The 22278-nt window shown below is 40.1% G+C and overlaps 3 protein-coding genes across 15 annotated transcripts in view; 1 reads left to right on the top strand and 2 right to left on the bottom strand.

Annotated features, from left to right (window-relative positions):
- The window catches only part of LOC135491950 (MAP kinase-activating death domain protein-like), a 41638-nt gene extending 36869 nt beyond the window's left edge, over positions 1-4769 (bottom strand). For all 10 annotated transcript variants that reach the window (XM_064777922.1, XM_064777924.1, XM_064777927.1 and 7 more), the window contains exons 1-4: positions 4735-4769; positions 3235-3922; positions 2663-2807; positions 2329-2487 (exon numbers count right to left, since the gene is read on the bottom strand). In XM_064777922.1, coding sequence (XP_064633992.1) covers positions 2329-2487; positions 2663-2807; positions 3235-3791 — 861 coding nt within the window. In that variant the 5' untranslated portion in view covers positions 3792-3922; positions 4735-4769. The remainder of the gene's footprint in view (positions 1-2328; positions 2488-2662; positions 2808-3234; positions 3923-4734) is intronic.
- Positions 4770-6393: 1624 nt separating this feature from the next.
- Positions 6394-17915, bottom strand: LOC135491951 (RUN domain-containing protein 1-like). 4 transcript variants are annotated; one of them, XM_064777936.1, is made up of 16 exons: positions 17778-17915; positions 17063-17314; positions 16354-16498; positions 14907-14999; positions 14479-14586; positions 13953-14105; positions 13679-13703; positions 12986-13062; positions 12683-12739; positions 11960-12099; positions 11724-11835; positions 11415-11510; positions 11078-11188; positions 10420-10610; positions 9736-9830; positions 6394-9390 (listed from the first exon to the last, which is right to left on the bottom strand). In XM_064777936.1, the coding sequence occupies exons 2-16, from the start codon at positions 17308-17310 to the stop codon at positions 9284-9286; spliced, it is 1758 nt and encodes a 585-aa protein (XP_064634006.1). In that variant the 5' UTR covers positions 17311-17314; positions 17778-17915; the 3' UTR covers positions 6394-9283. The 4 variants fall into 4 exon arrangements, with proteins under 4 accessions (XP_064634006.1, XP_064634005.1, XP_064634004.1 ...); XM_064777935.1 differs by lacking the exon at positions 12683-12739 and adding an exon at positions 12458-12544; XM_064777934.1 differs by lacking the exon at positions 13679-13703 and adding an exon at positions 13567-13657.
- A 261-nt stretch (positions 17916-18176) lies between these two features.
- On the top strand, positions 18177-21476 carry LOC135491952 (MOB kinase activator 3B-like). The gene is made up of 7 exons (XM_064777937.1): positions 18177-18277; positions 18636-18792; positions 19108-19201; positions 19589-19722; positions 20038-20153; positions 20455-20541; positions 20750-21476. The coding sequence occupies exons 1-7, from the start codon at positions 18197-18199 to the stop codon at positions 20774-20776; spliced, it is 696 nt and encodes a 231-aa protein (XP_064634007.1). The 5' UTR covers positions 18177-18196; the 3' UTR covers positions 20777-21476.
- The last annotated feature ends 802 nt before the right edge of the window (positions 21477-22278 follow it).

The following is a 22278-nucleotide window of genomic DNA, read 5'->3' as shown; positions in this document are numbered from 1 at the left end:
GAAGTCGAGGAAAGAAACGTAACAATGCCTCGGAATTGTCAAAGGCCTTTTCCATGACAACAGTCTCCATATATCTGATGCTTCACGTGTTGGGGATAAAGTTCTAAATGTACATTTATGCCCAATGCCTATTCTAATGAAATTGCCTCACTCCATCACACCAATACATGTACACAGCGACATTCTGAGCAGAAGATCAATACCTCCCAACAGCTGTGAACAGACAACGTTCTAACTACGCATTATGCATGTGTTGCCATGGTAACTGGTTAGCGGGAGTAACCGTTAGTGGCAAGATTCTGCGCAACGATATGGCGTACTGAACGACCTGATTTGACTTTGATTAGGTTGGGAGTGAGGCGTGATGGATTATTCTTGATCAGTGAACCACACCAGCCTTGATCGGTTAGAATTTGGCCTGATTAGCCTTGTTGTTAAAGCATTGCACTAGAGAATGTCACCAAATTGCCCACAGTGTCAAGCTTCTTCCCACCCCACCATTTTCTGTTTCTAGCTTTTCATAATCAAGGTGCTGTCTACTGTCAATCATTTATCATACAACAACAACAAAAATAGCGCCAACAATGATCATCATAGTATAGATTCAGCCCATCCCTCTAGATTTCCTATTCTAGACTCAAACAGTTCTAGGCGATCATACCGTCAGTTACACCAAAAAAGTGACCATGTATAGGGTATAGGATATGTACACGTCTACATTGCCTTTGTCAATGAATCCAGTTGAGCCCACACACCTATTGACTGACAATAACGATTTGGTATTGATTGGCAGGAAAGTGAAACCATGACAGGCATTGACGGGGAAAGTGGAGGAGTAAAGCTGAATGGGAATGCATCGAGTCGAGGTGAGATTCAAGGAATCCTTGACATTTCATGAAATGGCACTAGAAATAGCCTGCTCGTTCTCCCATTAGGTTGTTTTTTGTGTAATGATGAAACTCTTTTATCAGCAGTCGTGGTAACTACATTGTAGTTTAAGTTGTATACTGTATCTGGCCACGAATGACTTTCCAGTAATTCCGCAAGATGGTTCAAATCTTGCACCAGGAAAGTAATGGCCAACACAGTGGAAGGGAGCCAGGGTAACCATGACCAGCAACCAGTTACCATGGAAATGAATTGAAATCATAACCAATGTCAGAAACCAGTCAAGCAACAAGTCCTTCCATCCTAAGGCTCCATTCGGTGTTAATAATGAGTTAATTCTGCTTGACGGAGATTGGCAAAGATGGGCGAAAATTGAATTTAAGTTGCCATGGTGATGGTGATGGATACGACAGTGCTCGAGCGTGTCCTGAGAGATTCTGGAGAGAGAGGCTTTGTACGTCAGAGGCCAGCGATGGGAAAAAAGAATTGATTCATCACTGACATCAGACTCAAATTAGGGTGATTTTTTTCAATAAACTTTGAACAATCACAAGGGATGACACCAGTAGGCCCAATCACCCACTGAGGGATTTTTATCTGATGACAATGCTTTCCAGGAAATTAGATCCACGACTTGACCACCATCTACATTTTATATCTTCTCTTCTCCTCTTCCTCCTCCTTTCCACACACGCTTTATTTCAACATAAAACCTCAGGTTCATTGGAATGATTCCAATGTTAATGTAAACAAGATAAAACATGCACAACGCATTTCTTGTTCCGGATTATATGTTCTATTTACAAGTGACAGCTGTAGGTTTAGAAGATCCTAGCCCCAGGCTGTGAATCATGTGAATACTGAGATTATCATTATAGAGAAATATCAGCTATGTCAGACTGCCTAGGACTCGCATAGAGAACAGGCATATGGACATAAATACTACAAGCATGACAGGCTGTACAAGTACAGAAGTTGATTGGGTATGCCAAGATTCTCGGAGTTGGTACTCATAATATCTTTTTAAACAGACATGAGCTATGTCTACTGAAAGTACTGTCACATCTGCAGTACTTGTGTACTGGATACAGTAGGACACTCCTGGTCAAACAGCTGTTGTCAATATAATGAACTATCTGATGGAAGATGACACAGACAATTCATAATCATTATTAGGTATGAATGTATTATAGACTATCATCACAAGTCATACTGAGCACTGCAGTCCTATTTTTATGCTTCATGACTATAGTTGCCAGCGATGAGTACCAGTGTCAACAGCTTTGGAGATCATTTCAAGTATGTTTGCATCTTCGTTGCACAAATTGAGTCAAGATGTAAAAAAGGTTGGATTATGTGCACAGTTGGGTCTAAAATCAGCAATCTTTGATTTATTAAAAGGGACTACTCAGAGTCAAACAAGCAACGAAGCGTTCTTACCTTATGTTCGAGGATAATGCATGTCAACACCTTCAGACACGTGTCAACACCGAGAAGTTCTAAGGGCAGATGAAGTGGGAAGTCGACCAGGGATAAGCGCGTGTGGTCCGGAAGGGCAAACACTAGCGTTGGCTGGATCTCCGAAGGCAACACATTCAACTGAAACAGAAATCAAATGTGACATCATTCATAAAAGTACCAACTGTCATCCTGCTTTTCCTTAGTTTCCAAACTGTGCACACTCTAAAAACAGTCCTTTTTCAATCAGAGCACCTGCACGTCCCACAGTGTACAGTATGGTGTATTGGTGTATTGATATGACAGGCCAACTCACCTCGACACGTGTCTTGCCTGGCACTGGGACAGGGGCACTCAGCAGTCTCAGTATCCACGTCTCAATCTCACGCACTTCGTGTAACACTAAACTAGGTGTGTTTTCTGACGTTCCGTGACATGTCATGGCTCCCCATACAGTATCCCTGAAAACAGAAATTTAAACTGTTTCATGTACCAACATTTAAAAACAGCAATTGTGAAGGTCTACACACATACATACATGACATATACAGTATACCGATTTTTATAGGGAGCCTTTCCACTGTATAAGCGTGATCAAAGCGCCTACCCCTCAAAGAGTCTCTTAAACAGCCATCTTTAGCGACCACATGAACGAAAGGATATTGTCTACCAGGGTGATTTTGGCCGGCAGCTAGTTCCAAAGAAAGGGACTACTCACCAAAACCCTTCTGTCCCCAAAGTAGTTGGCGGAGGACTGGTGTGATATGATCGTACATGTTTAGCGACGACATTCATTATTATTGTTGTGCCTTCTCAGAAATCATACCCCCATCATTCATGTCATACATGTCTTTCACACATAATAATTTGAACGACAATCTCACTCACCTGGATAATGCTCTTGAGCCACCAATTCTCTTGCTGCACGAGCGCTCATTGCATGCATCGATCAGCTTCCGAAGTGTAAACAAACACTCACGAATGGTAGAAAAGAAAGGATGATGACTTATGATACATAATGATGTCAATGTGTTATTGCGTACACGGCTAGTCGCCTTGTGGTGTCGAGTCCGCGGCGATCGTGATTTCTGATTATCTAAAGATTCGCCATCCCCACTGCGTGTGTGAGCTTTACGTTCAAATGGTCGATAGAAATTCATGCATATTCCATATCGCACTCGTGCGCTGTCCTTTTCTGTTAAGGAGAAGACGAATGACGTCGATTCCCGTAGACTCATACGTTTTGGTCCCACACTGATGCATCCTTCGGGTTGACAGAAAAACACCACATCTGCCGGTAACGGAAAGTCTTTATGATCCTCTATAGGATAACGACGCAATAACTCGGGTGTCTGTGCGACAGAATTATTACGGTTTGGATGTCGTGACCCGACGATGATGACGTAATCCAAAAGTCTTGGACAGAAATATTTCTTTTGATCCATCTTGTCATGTTCTATACTCCCAAAACTGTTTAGTAGGAATTATATACAGTCTGGAAAGATTTTGAATTGCCCTTCGTGTCAATTCAACCCATGATGTTACAGGTCTGGTTGAGATAGGGTGGTTGTGTAGTCTGCAAGTGCAAAAAAGCATGGCATCAATTATTAAATTACAGTCTCCTTCAGTTCTTGACCTTAACCAATTACAATGTATTGGTCACTTCCCTTTTCCCAATATGAATGGCAATGACTATTATCAATATTAACATTACTATGTAATGAAGGCTCCATGATACTGGTAGCTGTTAACAGTTAATCTCACTTCAATCAAGTTCAATGAAAAACAAAATTTAATCTTATGATTATGTCATCATGATCATCATAATGCTGGGCGATACGTAAATACAGGTACAATTGATAAATACTAGCGCAACAGACAACAAGCGAGGAATCATGGCCAATGAATGAGAGTCATATTCCCTGTATATTAATCAAGAACCTTCCCCAATCGTTCCACACTTAGCCTACTCGACCGGAAAAAAAAACTTCGGCACTCAAAATCGAATTGTGACATAATTCATAAAGCTCGAAGACGAATGGGGGCCCAGTAAGTCAGTGACTTTAATAGCCCTATCCTCTTTTGTTGCAACCAGGGCCTTCCAACAATATGGGCCGATACGTCAGGCATCAGTATGGAAGTACCAGTATATTACTATGAGTACATGGAGTATATACACATACACTCAAAACAGTACATATCCAATGCATATTGACATTAAGGCCCTACCCTAGGCCTATTTTAATTTTACACAAGATTTCGGCAGGTGGTCAATTTTGGGACCGGCGACACAGAAGTATAACGACCCGCATGAGACTAACCTAACATCTAATATCAAAATTATGCTATCTGACAGGTAAACATTGGGTCCTAAGACCGCATACCTACCCCCATTTTCATGAATCGAGAAAATTGATTTACACTATTGATTTATGTTCATGAGCTGACCAAACTCGCCCCAGCGCCGCAATTAAATAATTTCAGACACTGGAATTGATCGATTGCCGCCATCTTGGATATCAGCATCCTGAGATTCAGGGTTTGACAATCCTACGTCATAAACTGTGTCGCCAGTTCATACTGTAAATCTTATTCAGGTCGAATTATTGCTACTGTCTCTCATAAAACGTGTTATTTTATTAATAAGTAACAAAATATGATCTATACAGATAAAATTTGACACATACTAATGGATTTTAGTATGATTGTACGAAGAACTACAAATACAGCGTAGGTCATTGCGGGCTTTGTGGTGATGCGATAGCCTCACAGCAGTAAGAAAGATTTTTCCTGATCTACATCCGCGGTACTGCTTTTCAAGATGGTGGCAACCACCTAGTTCTAGAGGCAATGTAAGGAACGAAATCAGCGCCTCTAGTGCCAAGATTGATGAGCTGACGTCAGGTCACATGTAATAAATGGCTAAGCCATTTTTCAGTTAAATTGGCACAATCCATTCGCTCATAACTTTTCCCCAGAGTTAAACAGCGAGGAACGCTTTCAGAGCCAAATAGATCCATCCAAGCCTGTCAAACAATGAAATTTTCGTTGTACGTTATGTATAATAATTTCAGGGTTTGGGGGGTCTGAAGTTAGGGGGGTGATTTTTTACGGATATTTATACCGCAAATCAATTTTTTGACCACAACGGGTTAATTTGAGGCCTAAAACCACATAAGTAAGCGAATTGGACTGAAACTTCATCATTTCTTCATTTTAAACACACTTAATTCTCAATTCAAGAAAAATATGTTTTTGAATGGAAATTACCATTCAGCTGGATAGTGAGACCACGCACTGTTCTCAGCGGGTCATCCTCGGCACCCAGTGGTTTTCCATATGCTCCAGCTCTCGCTATTACAATTATTTGTATGGGACGTACGAGTATCAAAAACCTGAAGCTCAGGATGCAGTGGGTAGGAGGCAAGACCACAATTGTCAATGTTTGACCGCGACGCATCAAATAATGCGCTCGGTTGTGAATCTGAAATTTAGATTATATTATTCCGGACAGTCGGGCAAGTAAATGAAGCGAGCTTGACCACGATGATCACCATTGACGACGCTTGGAGAATGGGGCCTGTCGCAGAGCGTTCGGGCTCAATTCATACTGCGCATGCGCTTCAAGGCCCGAGATCGGCTGCTAACCGAAGCGCGGCGCTAGAAATCGAACGCGCTAAAACTTAGCCTGATACCATTAGGCCCCACGGGTGGCGCTGAAGTGGTTTAAGGGTGAGGCTAGATCAAGAGTGTTTAAAGGAGGGGTCATGGCGGCATATGCTAAATTTAGAAAAGCACGTGGCTAGTGTCAGATGGTCACGTGATTGTTATGACCGGCGCACAGAAGCATGCGGGGGGGGGGGGGTACTAAGGTAAAGTCTGTAGTCTCCTCAGTATAACTAAATTAACTTCACTCTCACCAATCACCAATCCAGTACTCTGGCCTTATCTCCGACTTTTCTATCATTCCTGTTGTTAGAATACCAGTAGGCCCCTATGTTATAGTGTGGACATGTCACAAGATAAAATAATAAAACATAATTGTTTATACTAAATAAAGTCACTTTATTACGCAATTCCACCATCAACAGGACTAGATTGAAATCACTTCACATTTTGGGAAATCGTGACATCAACACAGCCCAAGTGTGAAGGACTTAACATACACATATGCGGTAAGAACTGACTACCACCCTTGAAATTGGCATTGACTTTGTTTAGAACGAGTTCCAATTCTTAACGTGTAGGATTGCAAGTTCTTGCCAAAATGGTGGTGCCTATGACTATGGTCAACCCTTAATAATCATTCAGATTCATGAACAAACCCACACACCTTTGTTATCATAACCCACATCTTATATACATTTCCATGTTTTTTTCTTGGTATTCCCAACAACAACAACAACAAATAAGTTAGCATTTTATAATATTTACTTCTTTGGCTTGTAATACAGGGTGACCCAAAAATGCAAAGCCTTTCTGGAATAAAATATGGATAAAGAGTATGATCGGCAGTATTTCTCATTTCAACAAGAATCTTGCAGTCAATCACAGTGCTCGCAACAAAATGGAATGAGAATAAAGGAACTGAAGTGAGACTGTGCTGAACTGACCTGGTAAGTACTGCTGAATGACAATTCACCTTCACATTTTTGGGACACCCTGTGACGTGACTAGAGCAGGGAATGTTAGTGGGACCAAGTATAGATTATACTTGATAGAATATATGATTTATGATAAATACAGATTTATAGTTGTAAAGAGTGAAGTAGGTTACAGTAATTAACATTATCCTGATGCTTTTTGTTGTATTATTTAGACATCTAGACACATGTCAGAGCAGCAAAAACTGTTATTTTCTCACATGTCACAACATGTACAAGATTACATTTAATTCCATGTACTCAAATAGCAATGTCAAAAACTCCGATTTGGCTGAGCTCCCATGGCAAATCACCTTGAAATGTACACAAGTCCAACTAAAATCTTGGCTTGAGATTAACTATACATGTTCTGTTCACAATACATGCAATGAACATTTTGGTCTTTTTGGAATGAACACACTGACCGATTGCCAGAGGGAGAAAAGCACATCATACGGAATACTGACAGGATCTTGGGGTAGTTCAAAACAAAAACGAAGTTGAACAACCACTACATGTATAAAGGAAGGCATACATGCTCCAAGAAGACAATGTTCAAAGAGAAACAATTTCTGCTCAATTGCCAAACTACCTGTATAAAACTTGCCACTCTTTCAAAACATAACTAACAGTATATTGGAGGAACTTCGCCACAGGGCAACGTGATAATGCAATTGCCACAATAACCCTTATTATCTTGGCTGATGCCCTATCTTTCATAAGATAAATGGCATGTTCCATTAGATACGAGGTAGAAAAGCATACATAGTGTGATATCATAAACTGACACATGGTCACCTTGAAACTAGGGCAGTATATGGAAAACAGACTACCAGTACAATTATGTAGTGCTACTACAAATCCTAGATAATAGATTGAAAATGATTGAAATGTATGTCAACAGTACAGTATGAAGAGCTCTGGTACTAAGTAGGGAGCAGTATCGACAGTTTTACAGTAAAGATGGAGATACAATTTACTATAGATAAAGACATACATGTGGCTATGACTTACAATATTGAAAAGATGACTGACAAAACATGACCGTGTCGAAGTGCAGAGGCAGCAAATTCTTAAGATAGTCTTCAGTGGACCTTCAATTTGAACTTGATACCAATGTTGCACCTTAAACTTCAAACAAGCAATGCTCTGTTCATTGCCTCCTCAAAAAAATAACATCACAAAACTCAAACTAAATGCGATCGCCTAGCTTAGCATTAAATGAAAGGGTCATGGAAATAGTGGAAAAGTTAAGTGGATTAGTTACAAGATACTTGATTGGCTGTCACACCATAATTAAACTGGCATCTACCAATTAGATACTAGGCTTTTAACAAACTTTAAACAGGTTTCCTTCCCCTTGAAGCTAGTATTCTGGATTTAATATAACAAAACAACTACACACTACAAAACTTAAACAAAAATTGCAAACATTTCCCCGGATGCTGGCCTTCATACCAGGCCTGGATGCTGTACAACTGTACATATATATTCTCATTTACAAACAAAAGTCAATTTGTAATTCGTTCACTCGCAAAGAGTGAAAAATGTTAACACAGGCTAAAGGCAGGACCAAAATACATTACTTAGTCATCACTTAATCGGGCCATTCATATATACACAACAATTACATTCGTAGACCAGGAAATCAAAAGTAACCCCTAAGACATGTCCAAAAATTAGTTTGTACAGGAAAAGTGTAGAATAGAGAAAGGCACAAACAGCCTTCAACAAAGGTTGTTGGCCTGCCTCCCCATTCATGATGACATACATATACTTGGATATGATGCCCTCAGCAACTCATAAGCCATTCACTGGCAGTGGTTCATACATGCAGCATTGAGACAAACCACTTACAACTGATCATATGAAGCAATCATGAATTTCTGAATATGTGTTGCTGCATGTACATATAGGTTATCAAAGTAATGGTACTGAACATATAGAACACAATAGACCAGCATGACTGAGGTGAAAATCTGATTGTTCAAAACCTTTCCTGCAAAAACATGCTGGTGAAACAAACAGCAACTCTATACTTTTTAACTAACACTCAGGATGAACCCTTACAGGACTGGCATCCCTCTACTCCAGTGACCCTCTTTTCGACATGCAAAATAAGAACTAAAGCACAAGTAATTAAGGCAAAAAGGCCACTCTTACCCAAGGCTGAACCATATGCCAAAATAAACAGATCAAGCGAAACCACTGAATTTCAACCATGACTCAAACTGCTACACATTGCCAGTGGCACCTTGAGTTAGTCCTACGTAGCTTCACTAGATGGCACTGTCTTAGAAGGCATCCTTTATGTTCTGCATCTTTCGCACTGATATATCCATGGGAAGATTGAAGTTGACGTGATTCAATAAGCTGAGAGACTTCAAGGCATCTTCAAACCCTGAAAACACAAGTAAAAGTGAATTTGAGGAATTATGATTGGTGAAGTATGGTGTCCTATATGTACATGTCGCATCAAGTGCAAGACATAAGCTTACTAGTATGTGGCTGAATTCTCAGAGTATATGGCAGCCAACATGTAGCACTCCTCCCAGGCTGAAGACAGATTGATCACTACACGAATAATTCCACGTCCCGCCAGTATTGGCCAGTATTACAAATGTAGAAGAAGAGGAAGTTGCATCATCAGGAGGTACAAAGTCCCGTCAACCAAGTCCAGAGCGAGCTAGATTTGTACATGTATTGGCTAATGAATGATATCAACCACACTGACAGGCAGACTCACCTGTTTTGGCAGTATAACTCCAAGGCTGATAGAAGTAATCTACTATGGTGGTGTTCTTCAACACGAGCCGTAACCACGTGCTTAATTTCTTTTCACTGAAAGGAAACATTCAAGTAAGAGTTTGTGGATTCATGTAAGAGGTTTGCTACTGACTGAGTATTGTTACAAATCAAATTGGTCTCGTGGGATTTTTCATCCAACACTTAAGAGTTGACACATCTCAGGAGAGTTGCGACCAGTAGGAGGGACCACTAGCATCATAAGAAGCTCATGATGAATGCCAAATGCCCTGCATTGAATGCAGTCTAGAAGTGCTAAAAACATTAACACATGGCATATTTCGTACATGCCATACTAATTGCTCCACATGTATGACACATTTGAATATTAGCAAAATTAACAACAGATGTTTACTTCATAGAACTGGTATATAGTCATAGAATTTCACAAGTATCTCTTGTGACAGTTGCATACGGTATGTGATATGTCCTCCATTTCAACTCTAGTATCAGTCAACTCAGTTTTTTTACAAACAGAGATACCTTGATAATAATTTCGCAAAAACCATGAACTTTTACTTTGATTTGAAATCCCAACTTCTAAACAAGAGAACTGACAGGTTTTAAGATAGTCTGGGGTTGACAGGAAAGAGGGTAAGGAGAGCTCGATGTAGCTTGCACATACTTGAGTCCGAGACAAATAAACGCCTTGAGTTTGGAATCTTCCGACCTCTTCAGAGGATTATGTGTTGCTATCACTGAGTCTATAGCACCGAGTAACGTCTGTTTGGCTGTTATTGCTTTCCCACCAACAATGTCAAGGTCAAACGATTGCGACAGCTTCCGTGCTGGAGATTCATTGTATTCACGACCATTCTGAAAAATGACCACAGAGGATTTAACAACACTGCAAGTCAAACGTCAAGTAGGACATTATTCTAGCACTTCAGAGAACAAAAGGAGCTTTGTAGCCTAATGTACATGTACTGAGGTGGAAACTTGAGCCACACAGGAACCTGTGCTGTCACAAGGAAGCTCTTTCAACGGGTAGAAATGGGACAGAAGTGGAAGTGAATATGGAACATCAGTCTTGACCATGGTAACACTTGGACTGATCTTCCGTGATTTGAAACTCGCAGTACTTGCAACAAATGATGTGAACTTGATGGCACTCTCCTACATCAAGTCCACACAGCGGCAGGCTTGTAATGAATGTCAGTTACATGTAGAGCAAACTATTTACCATCTATTTATTGAGCTAATATTAGTCTGATAATCCTCTTCCAACTTTGAACAGCTTGTTGCCAGCTCAGTCTTTAAAATAGACCTCTGAGGAAAGTTACCTTGAGTTCATAATATTTCATGAACAGATCCCAAGCATGCATCATCTTTTGGGCCTTTGCTGATCGTTTAGGGAGGCATCCCCATGGCACCAGGCCCGTGCTCTGACCCATCTGAAAGCAAACAACATGAGTCACTATACTTCACAAACTTGTGCTTCTCACAATACATTCCCCACGAGCCAAATGAAGAGTTAGTTGTTTCTAAAGCAAAAATTATCTCACAGGTTTTGTCATATTCTCCTGGCTGGAGCTATTTCACACCAAGCTCATTTCCAAAGGTTTCTATTTCAAAATAGTAAAAGACTTTTCCATTTGAACTGATATAATGGTATGTTACCTCCATGAGACCGTGATGAATGAGATCTCTCAGTGCAGGAGCCAGCTCCTTCCTCACCACCGACATCAACTCTTGAGTGAACGGATTTGCAACAAACTGAAAGTGTACACTTGATAACATCAAAGTCGAGTTTCAAACTATGATGGCCAGTCCAGACTTAGTCTTTGCATTGGTAACACTTAAGTTCCTTAAATGATTCAAGGATTCAGGGATTCAGGGACCAGTTTAAAGACTCAACCTCGATAACACAGTGACAAAATATATGTAGCAACCAAGTGCCAGAATGCAGGAAAGTGATGTATTCCTTACCACTTCTTCTGAATCACTTGTATAATCGCTATCATGGCCTGAATGTTCACTCTCTTTTTTGGCAAGTTCTCTCACACGTACGATGGCAATCTCTAACCGCGCCAGAAGATCACTGAAATAGCAACAAAACCATTAATTGAAGGCATTTGACAACAATATCAGCTTGGTGCCACAGCATCAATAGAGCAGTCCACCCGCCTACGAAACACGACAGGAGAGTGATGAATGATACCTACCCATAATGGTTTCCCTTTGTCGTTCTCTTCATGAGATTTCTCTGGAACTCCTGTCCTCCGCAGCCAAACTGACTGATAGCAAAGATCTGGAGAATTGTCAGAGCTCGCTTCATAATCGTCAGTGTTTGATCACGTACTTTCTGTGGGGAAATGAAGAGAACAGTGATTATCAAAAGTGACTGAAACATAAGCAAATGGAAAGACTAAGGAGTAATAGACAATGCAGAGTTCCACTTCCCACATTCTAGTGAACTAAGTCCCTTGTTGAAAGTTTTCACCCATGTCTTACCCATTGTCAGCATATTGACCCGGTGTAGAAAACATGCACTATACATGTAGCTGTTGTAGAAGTGCAGTCCTCAGTTCATATTGACAAACAATCATTAAGTCAAGACTGGCACCTGATGACTTAAACACCTGTTTTCTTCAATATATTTTCAAATCAACACAAACATCAACCACAACTCAATGGATGGTTTATGATTTAAAACAGTTTACCTTGTTAGTTTCTCGAACATTTTTTAACTTTGATTTCCTGTTCTGTGGAGAATCACAAGCAGTGCAGTCTTTACCAGATGCTTTCCCCTAAGGTGCAATGTATTTACAGGGTTAGTGGGTTATCATCAATGTGTAAGCAAGAGCATGCACAACGAGCAAGCAAATGAGATTATTACTGGTAAAGTATTATATTTTGTTACCATATGTACAAACTGAACAACTTACATTAGCTACGTTACGCTTTTCAATTGGTTTTTTGAACTTAGTGATGTCAATGCTTGGCTGTAATGAATAATATCACCATGGCGTTGAAATACAAAGATACCAACAGATATTATCACCTGCTCAATGGATCTCAATTTTGAGATCTTTACACTCCCTCTCTTTCATGCATGATACAAAACAGAAAGGCTTAACTAACCCTCAAAGAAGAGAATGGAGGCTGCTTATATGATTTCTTAGTAGTCGAAAGGTATATCCCTGCCCCCAGGACAAGACATCATATCAAATATGATCTTCAGCACTCACCTGTTGGCCATGCATAGGACAACTACATGTACATGCCTTCATAGTGGCACCCAAAGGACCAGGAGACGTTGCCTCACCTGAAAATGTTAAGGTAAAATTAAGCTGAATAGATATCATTTATACAACTACTACAAATAAAGACAGATGTTGAGTATTCCTAAGAAAGATGGACAAAGCTGCATGCCTTCTTTATAATACTTCAATAAAACTGAGAACCAGGTGTAGATGAGGTGGTGTACATGTAGAAAGAGACCCAGAATCCGAACCAAAAGGTCATGGGTTCAAATCACTTCTTTAGCCATTTGGTTCCTTAACCTTAGAGTACTGTAGATCAATTGATGTAGTTTGCTGCCAATCAAGTCTGCCATTTTCTAGGAAGACTCTGGGATACTGACGTCTGTCTGTCCGTACTTTGGTCAGGCGTCCATTGAAAAACATGATATGAAAACATGAATAAAACCAACAACATTGCGATGAAAAGCCGCTTACTCGACTACCAAAGCTCAAAGCAAGCACCATATGTTTAACTATCTCTGTAAAGACATGCCAAAGTTATACTGTTGAGAGTATTCGTAGCTTACCCTGTAAGAACTCTATAAATCTCTCAAGATCTGTGATCTGTGTTTTCAGCTGATCAACAAGCTTCTCCTTCACCCGAGCAGGATTAACTATCTACAAGAGAGACAAGCTTACCTTCAGTATGCTCACAGAAATGGCCCTGAGGCAGAAACAAACACTTACAGACAAACAAATGGCAGATCATCTTCTATTTCAGAAATATATTTACACGCATTATCAATCATGCATACAACCGTACTACCGTAGATCTTTATCAGTCATAGTAAGTGCATGAAACAACATGCTCTGGTTTTAGGGCACAACAAATTTTACATCAGGTTCTAGTTTGGGGGTTGAAAAGAGAGCTACATGTGTACTTTTTAGAAGTTTCCAGATTAGAACAACCTACCTGTCCTATTGCATTGTCAACAATAGACTTGAGTTCATCTGTGGTCAGACGATCCATGTCTTCAAGATCCACGTGGAGCTTGTGTCTCAGGCGGTCTATCACAACTTTCTGTTTCTCCAACACTTTGCTTGTTGGCAGCTGCTCTCCTCCAGTCTATGGGGGGAAATAGAATAAATCATCATGGGTATGGCGTGAGCTGGTTGCTGGGCTGCAATGCCAATCTTGATTACTTACAATCTAGAAGGCAAGTGCCAGTGACAGTGTAATGAAAATCACCTCACTCTTGATCTCTTCAGGAAGTCTCGACATTGCTGCTAACCAACTCAAAATGCCAAGGATAGAAAGATTACCAATTGAGACATGTTCTCACTGGCAGGCAGCTAAAATGAGCATAACTATATCAAGGTGTCCACAAGGAGCTTTCAATACCACGGGATACTACAGATTACTTTCTCAATAAGTTAATACCGAGCAATGGCCAATCCTGTGGATCTGCCTCATCTACAAATAAACCTCTAACATGTACCTCATAGGCATACATCTCTAGATCTTCCAGCTGGTTCTTCAACTGCTCTATCAACTCTGTCTGTTTTTGTCTCTGTTCGTTGATTTTGGCTGTGTGTTCTTTGTCACTCTGAGGATGATAGAATGGAGAAGACTTTCAAGATCCTGCCATTTTCTGAATTTCTACTTCATCAAATTCTCATAGTAGTTGCCAATCTTCCAAGCAAAAATACACCCTAGTCTACAAGGTTTGAACTTACATGTTCGCTGGACAATGAACTTTTACATTGAAAAAAATCAAATGGTGTTGAGCAGGTAAAATGTCAAGCTTTACGATGTCGACCAAAAGAAGACTGATTGTTCAATGGCGAATAGGCCCTAGTATTATCATTGTGAATAGGCCCTAGTATTATCATTGTGAATAGGCCCTAGTATTATCATTGTACTAACCATAGTTTCTAACTCCAGCGCGTCCTCTATATGGCACCCTCTCACATCAGGGATGCCACGGAAGGCAAACTCTTCTAATTCTTTTAGCAAATCCTGCAAATAGAACAGAAACATGTACATTTCATTCAAAGGTTGTTATTATTTTAGTAAATCGTGAAAATATGTCTTCATACACTGTTAATACCTAATAACTTCGACTTTCAGTCTCCCTATTTCATGACCAGTAACTTAACAAGGCTGCCAAAATTCTGCTTATTATCTTAACTCGCTGTAACACTATATAAAATGTGAGCCCTCATAATTCTATGATTGCTCAAAACTGCTTGATTCCTAAAGGACCAGCAAACTTATTAGGGTTTACAGTATTAATCATATAATAGCTTAATGACAAATTCTTCATTCAAAACTTATTCATTATATTCAACCATGAACTACCTCCATAGGTTCGATTCTAGAACAGCTGTTTGATAAACAAAGATGCCTGCTGTTGTGGTGACACACATGACGACATAGACAAGAGGTGGACCATCCAGCGCAAGAGAAAGTCTACTGGCATTACAATGTGTACCATGTCACCTTGGAGAAAAACAACCATTGATCAGCTAAGATCATTGTTCATTGCCATTGGTTTCTGGTTGGCAAAAATGTACTTGATAAGACCAAAGCCAAGATGTGGTGGTCATCAAAAATAAAACATAGTCTAAATGTTTTTTTGCCTATATTTGATAACGAATTTGTTACACGAGGCGTATTCATTTTAAAGCCTGTATTCTCGGGATCCCAAACCTTCACAAGTACAGCTGAGTACAGGCAAAGATGACATCAATGGATGTACTTTTATTTGAAGATTGCAGTTGCACATTGCAGAGTAAGATTGTTGGAATAATCTTCAATTACTAACCAATCAATATCTTATGTTGATCTAGATGTTGACATGCCGCTTGATACCACTTCTGACAGGTCAAACTTTGAACAACTGACACAAATTCTACCAAAATCAATGAACATACTATACACCATCACTGAGTCTCGTGTGTTCAACTCGTTTGTTTTCAAAAAAGCAACACCAATGGTTTGGTAGCTTACCAAAGTCCCCGCACAGCAGATTTCACCGTCCAAGTGTACAGAAATACATACAATACATTGCATGCAAATGCATAGAGAACATAAATCCAGTGATTCCCTTTTTCATAGTTTCTCAGAAATGTTTTCAAGCGCAGTAGAATGTATGCTGGTCATCTCAGACCATATCAATCTTGTTTTGAAAAGTATGGCATATATAACAAACACCCTAAATGCCGAGGTAATTCAATGTGATTTTTGGGTCAACAAGCCGATCAAGCCAGCAACACCCAAATCAATACATTCCAGAAATTTTCACCAGAACAACTCTAGAAGCAGATAACGTAACTACAACAGAAGACATAATTACAAAAGTACAACACACCTCTTTTGTGTCATTTGGCGCAGCAACGATCTGTTTGAGTCTGAACTGAACCTGGGCAAAATGCGTGGTCAGGGCAAGCAGTGAGGAGTTCAACTGTTCTTGTTCTTCTTCCAGCTTCTTCAGCTGTGCATCTTCGGAGAAACAACTGAAAATGTCAAAAGATTCAGAAATATTTAAGCTAAAGAGTAGAGATGGTATGCAACCAGTGGTCGTACTGTTTTCTAACATATCGATTTTTCAGGTCAATGCCAAAATTGCTGGTTGTTGTTTTCTAATGTTTGCACTGGTTTATGTAGACACTAACCACGCAGCCAAATCATCATGAACTTTTTGTCCTCAGACCAACATTAGACACGTTGTTAGTGAACACAACAACCCAGAATGAGCAGACTGAATAAATCAGCAGATAATTGTCCTTTATTATAATTTTTTTACAGTAATGACATGAGAAATTCCTACAATTTTGATACTGACTACCCTACTGGTATAATATGACTAACAATGTCAATCATGACAATATTAATCATGACTCTCTTGTTTAAGGGTTAAAGGTACCTATCTGCATGAATAACATGTTTTCAGAGATAAAAGGGTACCAACAGTAAGACCAGTGTGAGTATACTCTCTCCATGAAAACAAGCAGAAACTTATCCATACAGCAATGAAAAAACTATCAAAAAAGAAGCAAAAGATGATGTTTGATGATTACCTCAGTGCATCTTCATTGGTATCGGCCAGAGACACTGCAGCAGCAGCGCCAAGAGGGGCCCACCGTTCTGCCGGCCTGTTGTATTCATCAAAACTATCATCACCGTAACCTTCCTCCCTTGGATCAAAGTCCTCATCATCCTTGTATGGCTTTACTGTTTCTCTGGAAGCAGGTTCACACAATACCGCATCGTGGAATTTTTCAATGACTTCTGATTCTGGTGGTGGTATGCTGATTGGCTCAGCCATTTTCCTGCAAATCAAAGGTCAGCTTAATAACAATTAACAATGACATGTACATCGCGTGACATGATTGAACTTCACTTCCTACCTGGACAAAAGGCTATCCAGGCCATGCGAGACATCGAGTCAAGCACTTGTCCCTTTAATTGTATGTTGTTACCTGGTCCTGCCCCTGGGCCTGGGGGAGAAGAATTTGTTCATTAACAGCTAGGAGGAGTAAGTACTAGTAGGCCTATAGTATGAAATGGGGTATCCACTTAAAGAAAGTTAAACTACAAAGTTGACATAGAGATTATTCGTTCAGTCAATCGATGTCAACATACAGTGTGAGGGCATGCCTTGGAATGGATGCGCAGTGCACTTAATACTAGACAGCTGTCCCATCACCCGGCCCACTCGCCGACGAGGACGACTCCACCACCTCTTCGGTTTCGATAAAATAGGTATTTTCAGCAAAACCGTGTATTACTCACCCACGTTTCAGAGCTTGAAGTCTAGATACATCTAAATCCAAATCACCAGAGAAGAAATAATTTGGATTAGTGGTCAGATTCACGTACAATCTGTCAGTTTCAGAGCAAATAATTTCTCATTTTCTCACTTTGCTGTTATCCGGGCTTTTCTGGGTTCTGACGTCACTCCTGACCGACCGGCCAGTTTTAATCACAGGCAATTGGAGTGGAGCCATTGGATGCCAATTTCCCAGTACTATCGGCATTTGGTCAGCAATTTTTCGGGATTGATCGACGAACAGCAGAATTATTTCACACTGTCAATGTTACTAGTACTACAGTTATTCAATCCTACTTAAAACCAATAAACGTCCCAGTATTTTCGTATTCCTCCAGATGCCTGTGCACGCACTCTGCCAGAACCCGGAAGTAAAATCCACATGCAAATTGCGCGTGTGCGGAAACAATCAAAAGAAAAGATGGCATTCACTGGGTTTACTAGTTTCTTCGCCAAAGATAAGGTGAATATCTCTCGATTCATTCATCACGATAACTAATCCAAGTGATGGGTTACTAGCATTAAATCTAAATATTGTTGCCACGTCGTTGTCTTTTCAATCGTTACTGTATTTGTCTTTGAAAATTGCTCGTAAATCATAGTCAAAATCTGTGCTTCGAAAATCTGCGACTGTGCATTTTGTACAACCAGTGTACACTGATGTATATGGTGCGGCGATGATGTCATTCTCATGCATTAAGACACATGCTCTGTACATTACATCACTGCACTGTGACTGTGACTGTCGCTAATGAGACTGAATTGGGACTGCCGATATGATGATTTAGATACTATTTAGGCCATACTTTTATCATTTCCAGACATTCAAACCAGTAAAGAAGAAGGCTTTTGAGCCTGGCACCATAAAGTATGACCTCCATAAACACGCCAATGCGTCATTACAGTCGGGGATTGATTTAAAAAGTGTGGTCAAACTGCCTCCTGATGAAAGTATAAATGACTGGATAGCTGTACATGGTAAGAAAGCCACAGGGTTAATGTAGCCTTTGTTAATTGCTTCAGCATCTAGCTCAAATGCAACGCGAGACTTTAACCTGGTTTCTTTGCCTACAAACTGCTAAATCATACTAAGTAACTTTCCTCACTCCACTTATGTTAATAAATGGGTGGGTACCGGGAATCCTCAGTACTGAATTTGTTTTGTAGTTCGTTGTCTGAGTTCTTCGGAAAGTTTTCAGGCTTGGCCGGGGTTCAAATGGTTAAGTCATAGTGGGATTCACACATTTACATTTATTTGACAAAGTTTGAATGTTTCTATCTATTCTGTTACAGTGGTAGACTTCTTCAACCGAATCAACTTAATCTATGGCACTGTTTGTGATTACTGCACGGATGAGTCGTGTCCAAAAATGACTGGTGGGCCTAAGTAAGTAAAAGCTTGCCTTGGAATCCTAACTACCATACCAATCTGGTATTGATAGCCATTTACTAAGAAAGTGACTTTGTCCTTAACTGTCATGATGGAGCAAGTACTCTGGGTAATACCAAGTATAAATCAATCCTTACTATTACCTTTTTATGTCAACTCAAAGACTCTGAACTTGGTCATATATTCTGGTGGGTTAGAATAGGAGGTTCAGGAACCATTCCCAAGAACACTGTCATGTTGATGCCCAGGGAGTTTGACATAATGGAGACTGTTTTGAAATTAGCAGCAGGGCAAGTTTTGAGATGTTTTAGTTTCTATGTCGATGTTATGCAACTTGGTAAGCGCGTTAATCATTGACCATGAGGTTCCATTTTCTCTATCTAGATATGAATACCATTGGTGTGATGGTGACAGGTATAAGCGACCCACGGCACTACCGGCCAATAAGTACATCAGCTTATTAATGGACTGGGCCGAAGCTCAAATCAATAATGAAGAAATATTCCCGTGCAGAGTCGGTAAGTTGGTCAAAATGCGGAGGATTGTAATTTCGGTGTTTGAGGACAAGTCCAGCATGGCTTGCAACCAGATCGATGAATAAAGACATTGTATGATGTTTGCTGCTAATAAATTCGCGGTGATGTTACATGATTCTATATTTTAGACGTAACTCTTCTGCACTTACACCACTGAAACAATGTCTGCGAATGCAGCACTTCCCTGGGAATGCAAGTTGCAGCAGCATCACCACCAAACTGTCCTATAATCTGTCTGTTTTCTATCTTTTGGCTAACTTTGACCCTCGTGGTTTAAAAACTTTTGTTTGTTTTCAGGAGTGCCATTTCCAAGGAACTATATAGCCACGTGTAAAAAAATCCTGACCCGATTGTTTCGAGTTTTTGTTCATGTATATATCCATCATTTTGAAAGATTAAGGGCCATAGGGGCGGTAAGTTTACATTGTACTTCAAGTGATCCTCTTCTACAGTTTCTATTTTCGATAGATAGTCCTGTTCGGGTGACGTTTGCTGTCATTTGTCGTAATTTGTCCTGTCTATAGTAAAGCTGGTCCCCCTGGTGAGATGCAGTTAGCATGTACACCTTGGAGCATGATATGAGATGTATGAATGTGATTGCTTGAAACGTGTTGTCCACAAGGCATGACATCCTCCATTGTTTTGTATTCAAGATGATATCCTGCTGAAAAAATCCTGTCGGGAGACAACTGAAATATGTCTTCTTTCCTTCAGGAAGCCCACATTAACACTTGCTACAAACATTTCTATTACTTTGTGACGGAGCATGATTTAGTCGACAAGAAGGAACTTGAACCACTGGTAAGTTACTTGTAGTAACTGTACTATTTATTACTAAACAATATCAAAGGCAGAGATCCTGAGGGGCCACAACAAAATTCTTGAATAAACGTTTTATACATGTATCAAGGAAGGCCACTTTTAGCTTAAATGTCTTAAATGTCAAGAGGATAAACATTGTAGGCCGACAAGTATTGGTCCTCCTGAAAACTATTCTTTCCCTTTGCAGAAGGAGATGACCAAGAACATCTGTTGACCTTGGATTGCGACCGCTGGTGATATTTGCTGTAGAAAGGAAACAAACAACAAGTCAATGCAGGACTACTGTAATGTATTCTGTAATGCTATTCAAGAGTAATCATGGCGTGGCCGTGATATCGTAAATGCTTTTTCCCGCCGTGTTGTACATGCTCCCCAGTTACTCCAGTCACTTATAGAGGGCAGCACTGCTGTGAGGGTTGTATTCTGGCGGCATTTCATGTATAATCCGGACACGATGGTTTGAGGAGAGACTGTGCCAAACTTTCAGAGACAAGAAAAATGTGTAAAGATGGGGAAGGATCAGGCTGCACTTGTTTTCAAAACTTTTAAAACACATTGGTTTGGAAATGACTGTTTTTACTGAATGCTGTGGATTTGACATAGAAATTTTCTGACCAAAATTGCTTTACATGTAAACTTCATAGTGGTTGAATTGTGGGACTCAAACCCCAGCTGGTGGCAAATATGCCCAGTCCATACAAGTTAGGCTCCGGCGTAACGGCTGTATGAACAGCTACTGGAAACTGTAGCGTGTCTCTGTTGAGACCTAGACTAGTGTTGTTGTTGTGAAGTGCTTTTGGACACAACTCGGTCAATAAAAAGCACTGTATTAAAAGTGACAGACATTACAGTTGTGTTTTCTCCAGTCTTCTCGGCCACTCCCTACCTCACAAGTATGATGACATGCTTGCAAAGTATAAAACCCAACGCAATAAAGTGCCATTCAAATGAGCGATTTAAAATGATGTAACTTGTGATTATAGTTGCCTCAATGTGTGACAAAATATCTCTTGTCTGCTATTCACTGGCTTTGATATTGATCCCAGGGGGCTGTGATCACCAATTCTTGTTGCAGGTCCATCAATTGAAATCCCTCATTTGCTTGCTGCTTAAGAGCCATAATATCAACATTATATTGCTACTTGAATTTTAATCCCACTACTGCTTTGTTTACAGTGACGTAAAGTATTCAATATCTCGGGTGTTCATATGCAAATGTTGTCATAATGCATGTTTATTATCGGCGACTTTTCAACAGATGTACTGGGCCATGAGAAATAACATTCTTATCAGGAGAATATGACTGCGACTGTGAACTGTTTATCTGGTAAAGAACAGAACCAGCGTTTGTGTTCGGCAGTAACATCATATGCGTGGGGCTTGACAGATGGAAGGATTATCTGTTCTGTCATGCGGATGTAACTGATCATTATCATATTTTGTGATATATCCTCTAGCTCGCTTATCTGTATACTCTGTTCTGTATATGATAAACTTGAACAGACTCCAGCTGTATTTTTTTATCAAAATATCTTATAAAAATGCTATCCGGATTTTGTGGTTTCAGCATCTAGAGCGAATCTTTCTTGCCTATTTTGGGATATGGAGGGCTTTTTGGAAGACCAGAACTTGAGCATTTGTAATGAATGCCAAACTTTTCACATTTCCTCTCATTATTTTGACGTTGAATCTACTAGATGTTGATACTGGCGACTC

This window comes from Lineus longissimus, chromosome 8 (genome assembly GCF_910592395.1).
Source record: "Lineus longissimus chromosome 8, tnLinLong1.2, whole genome shotgun sequence".
NCBI lineage: Eukaryota > Metazoa > Nemertea > Pilidiophora > Heteronemertea > Lineidae > Lineus > Lineus longissimus.
Note: the sequence above shows the minus strand (reverse complement) of the source record. Positions and strands in the feature narration are given on the sequence as shown.

Bases quoted from the DNA above. Each gene is read 5' to 3' on its own strand.
- LOC135491951 (XM_064777933.1), bottom strand. From the start codon at position 17,310: ATGGCTGAGCCAATCAGCATACCACCACCAGAATCAGAAGTCATTGAA. The intron at 12,545-12,985 runs GTGAGTGCTGAA...ATTGCACCTTAG, and splicing joins GTCCTATGCATGGCCAACAG to GGGAAAGCATCTGGTAAAGA. The intron at 11,836-11,959 runs GTAGGTATCATT...TTGCTATTTCAG, and splicing joins ACAAAGGGAAACCATTATGG to TGATCTTCTGGCGCGGTTAG.
- LOC135491952 (XM_064777937.1), top strand. From the start codon at position 18,197: ATGCAAATTGCGCGTGTGCGGAAACAATCAAAAGAAAAGATGGCATTC. The intron at 19,202-19,588 runs GTAAGTAAAAGC...TTCTCTATCTAG, and splicing joins AAAATGACTGGTGGGCCTAA to ATATGAATACCATTGGTGTG. The intron at 20,542-20,749 runs GTAAGTTACTTG...TTCCCTTTGCAG, and splicing joins AGAAGGAACTTGAACCACTG to AAGGAGATGACCAAGAACAT.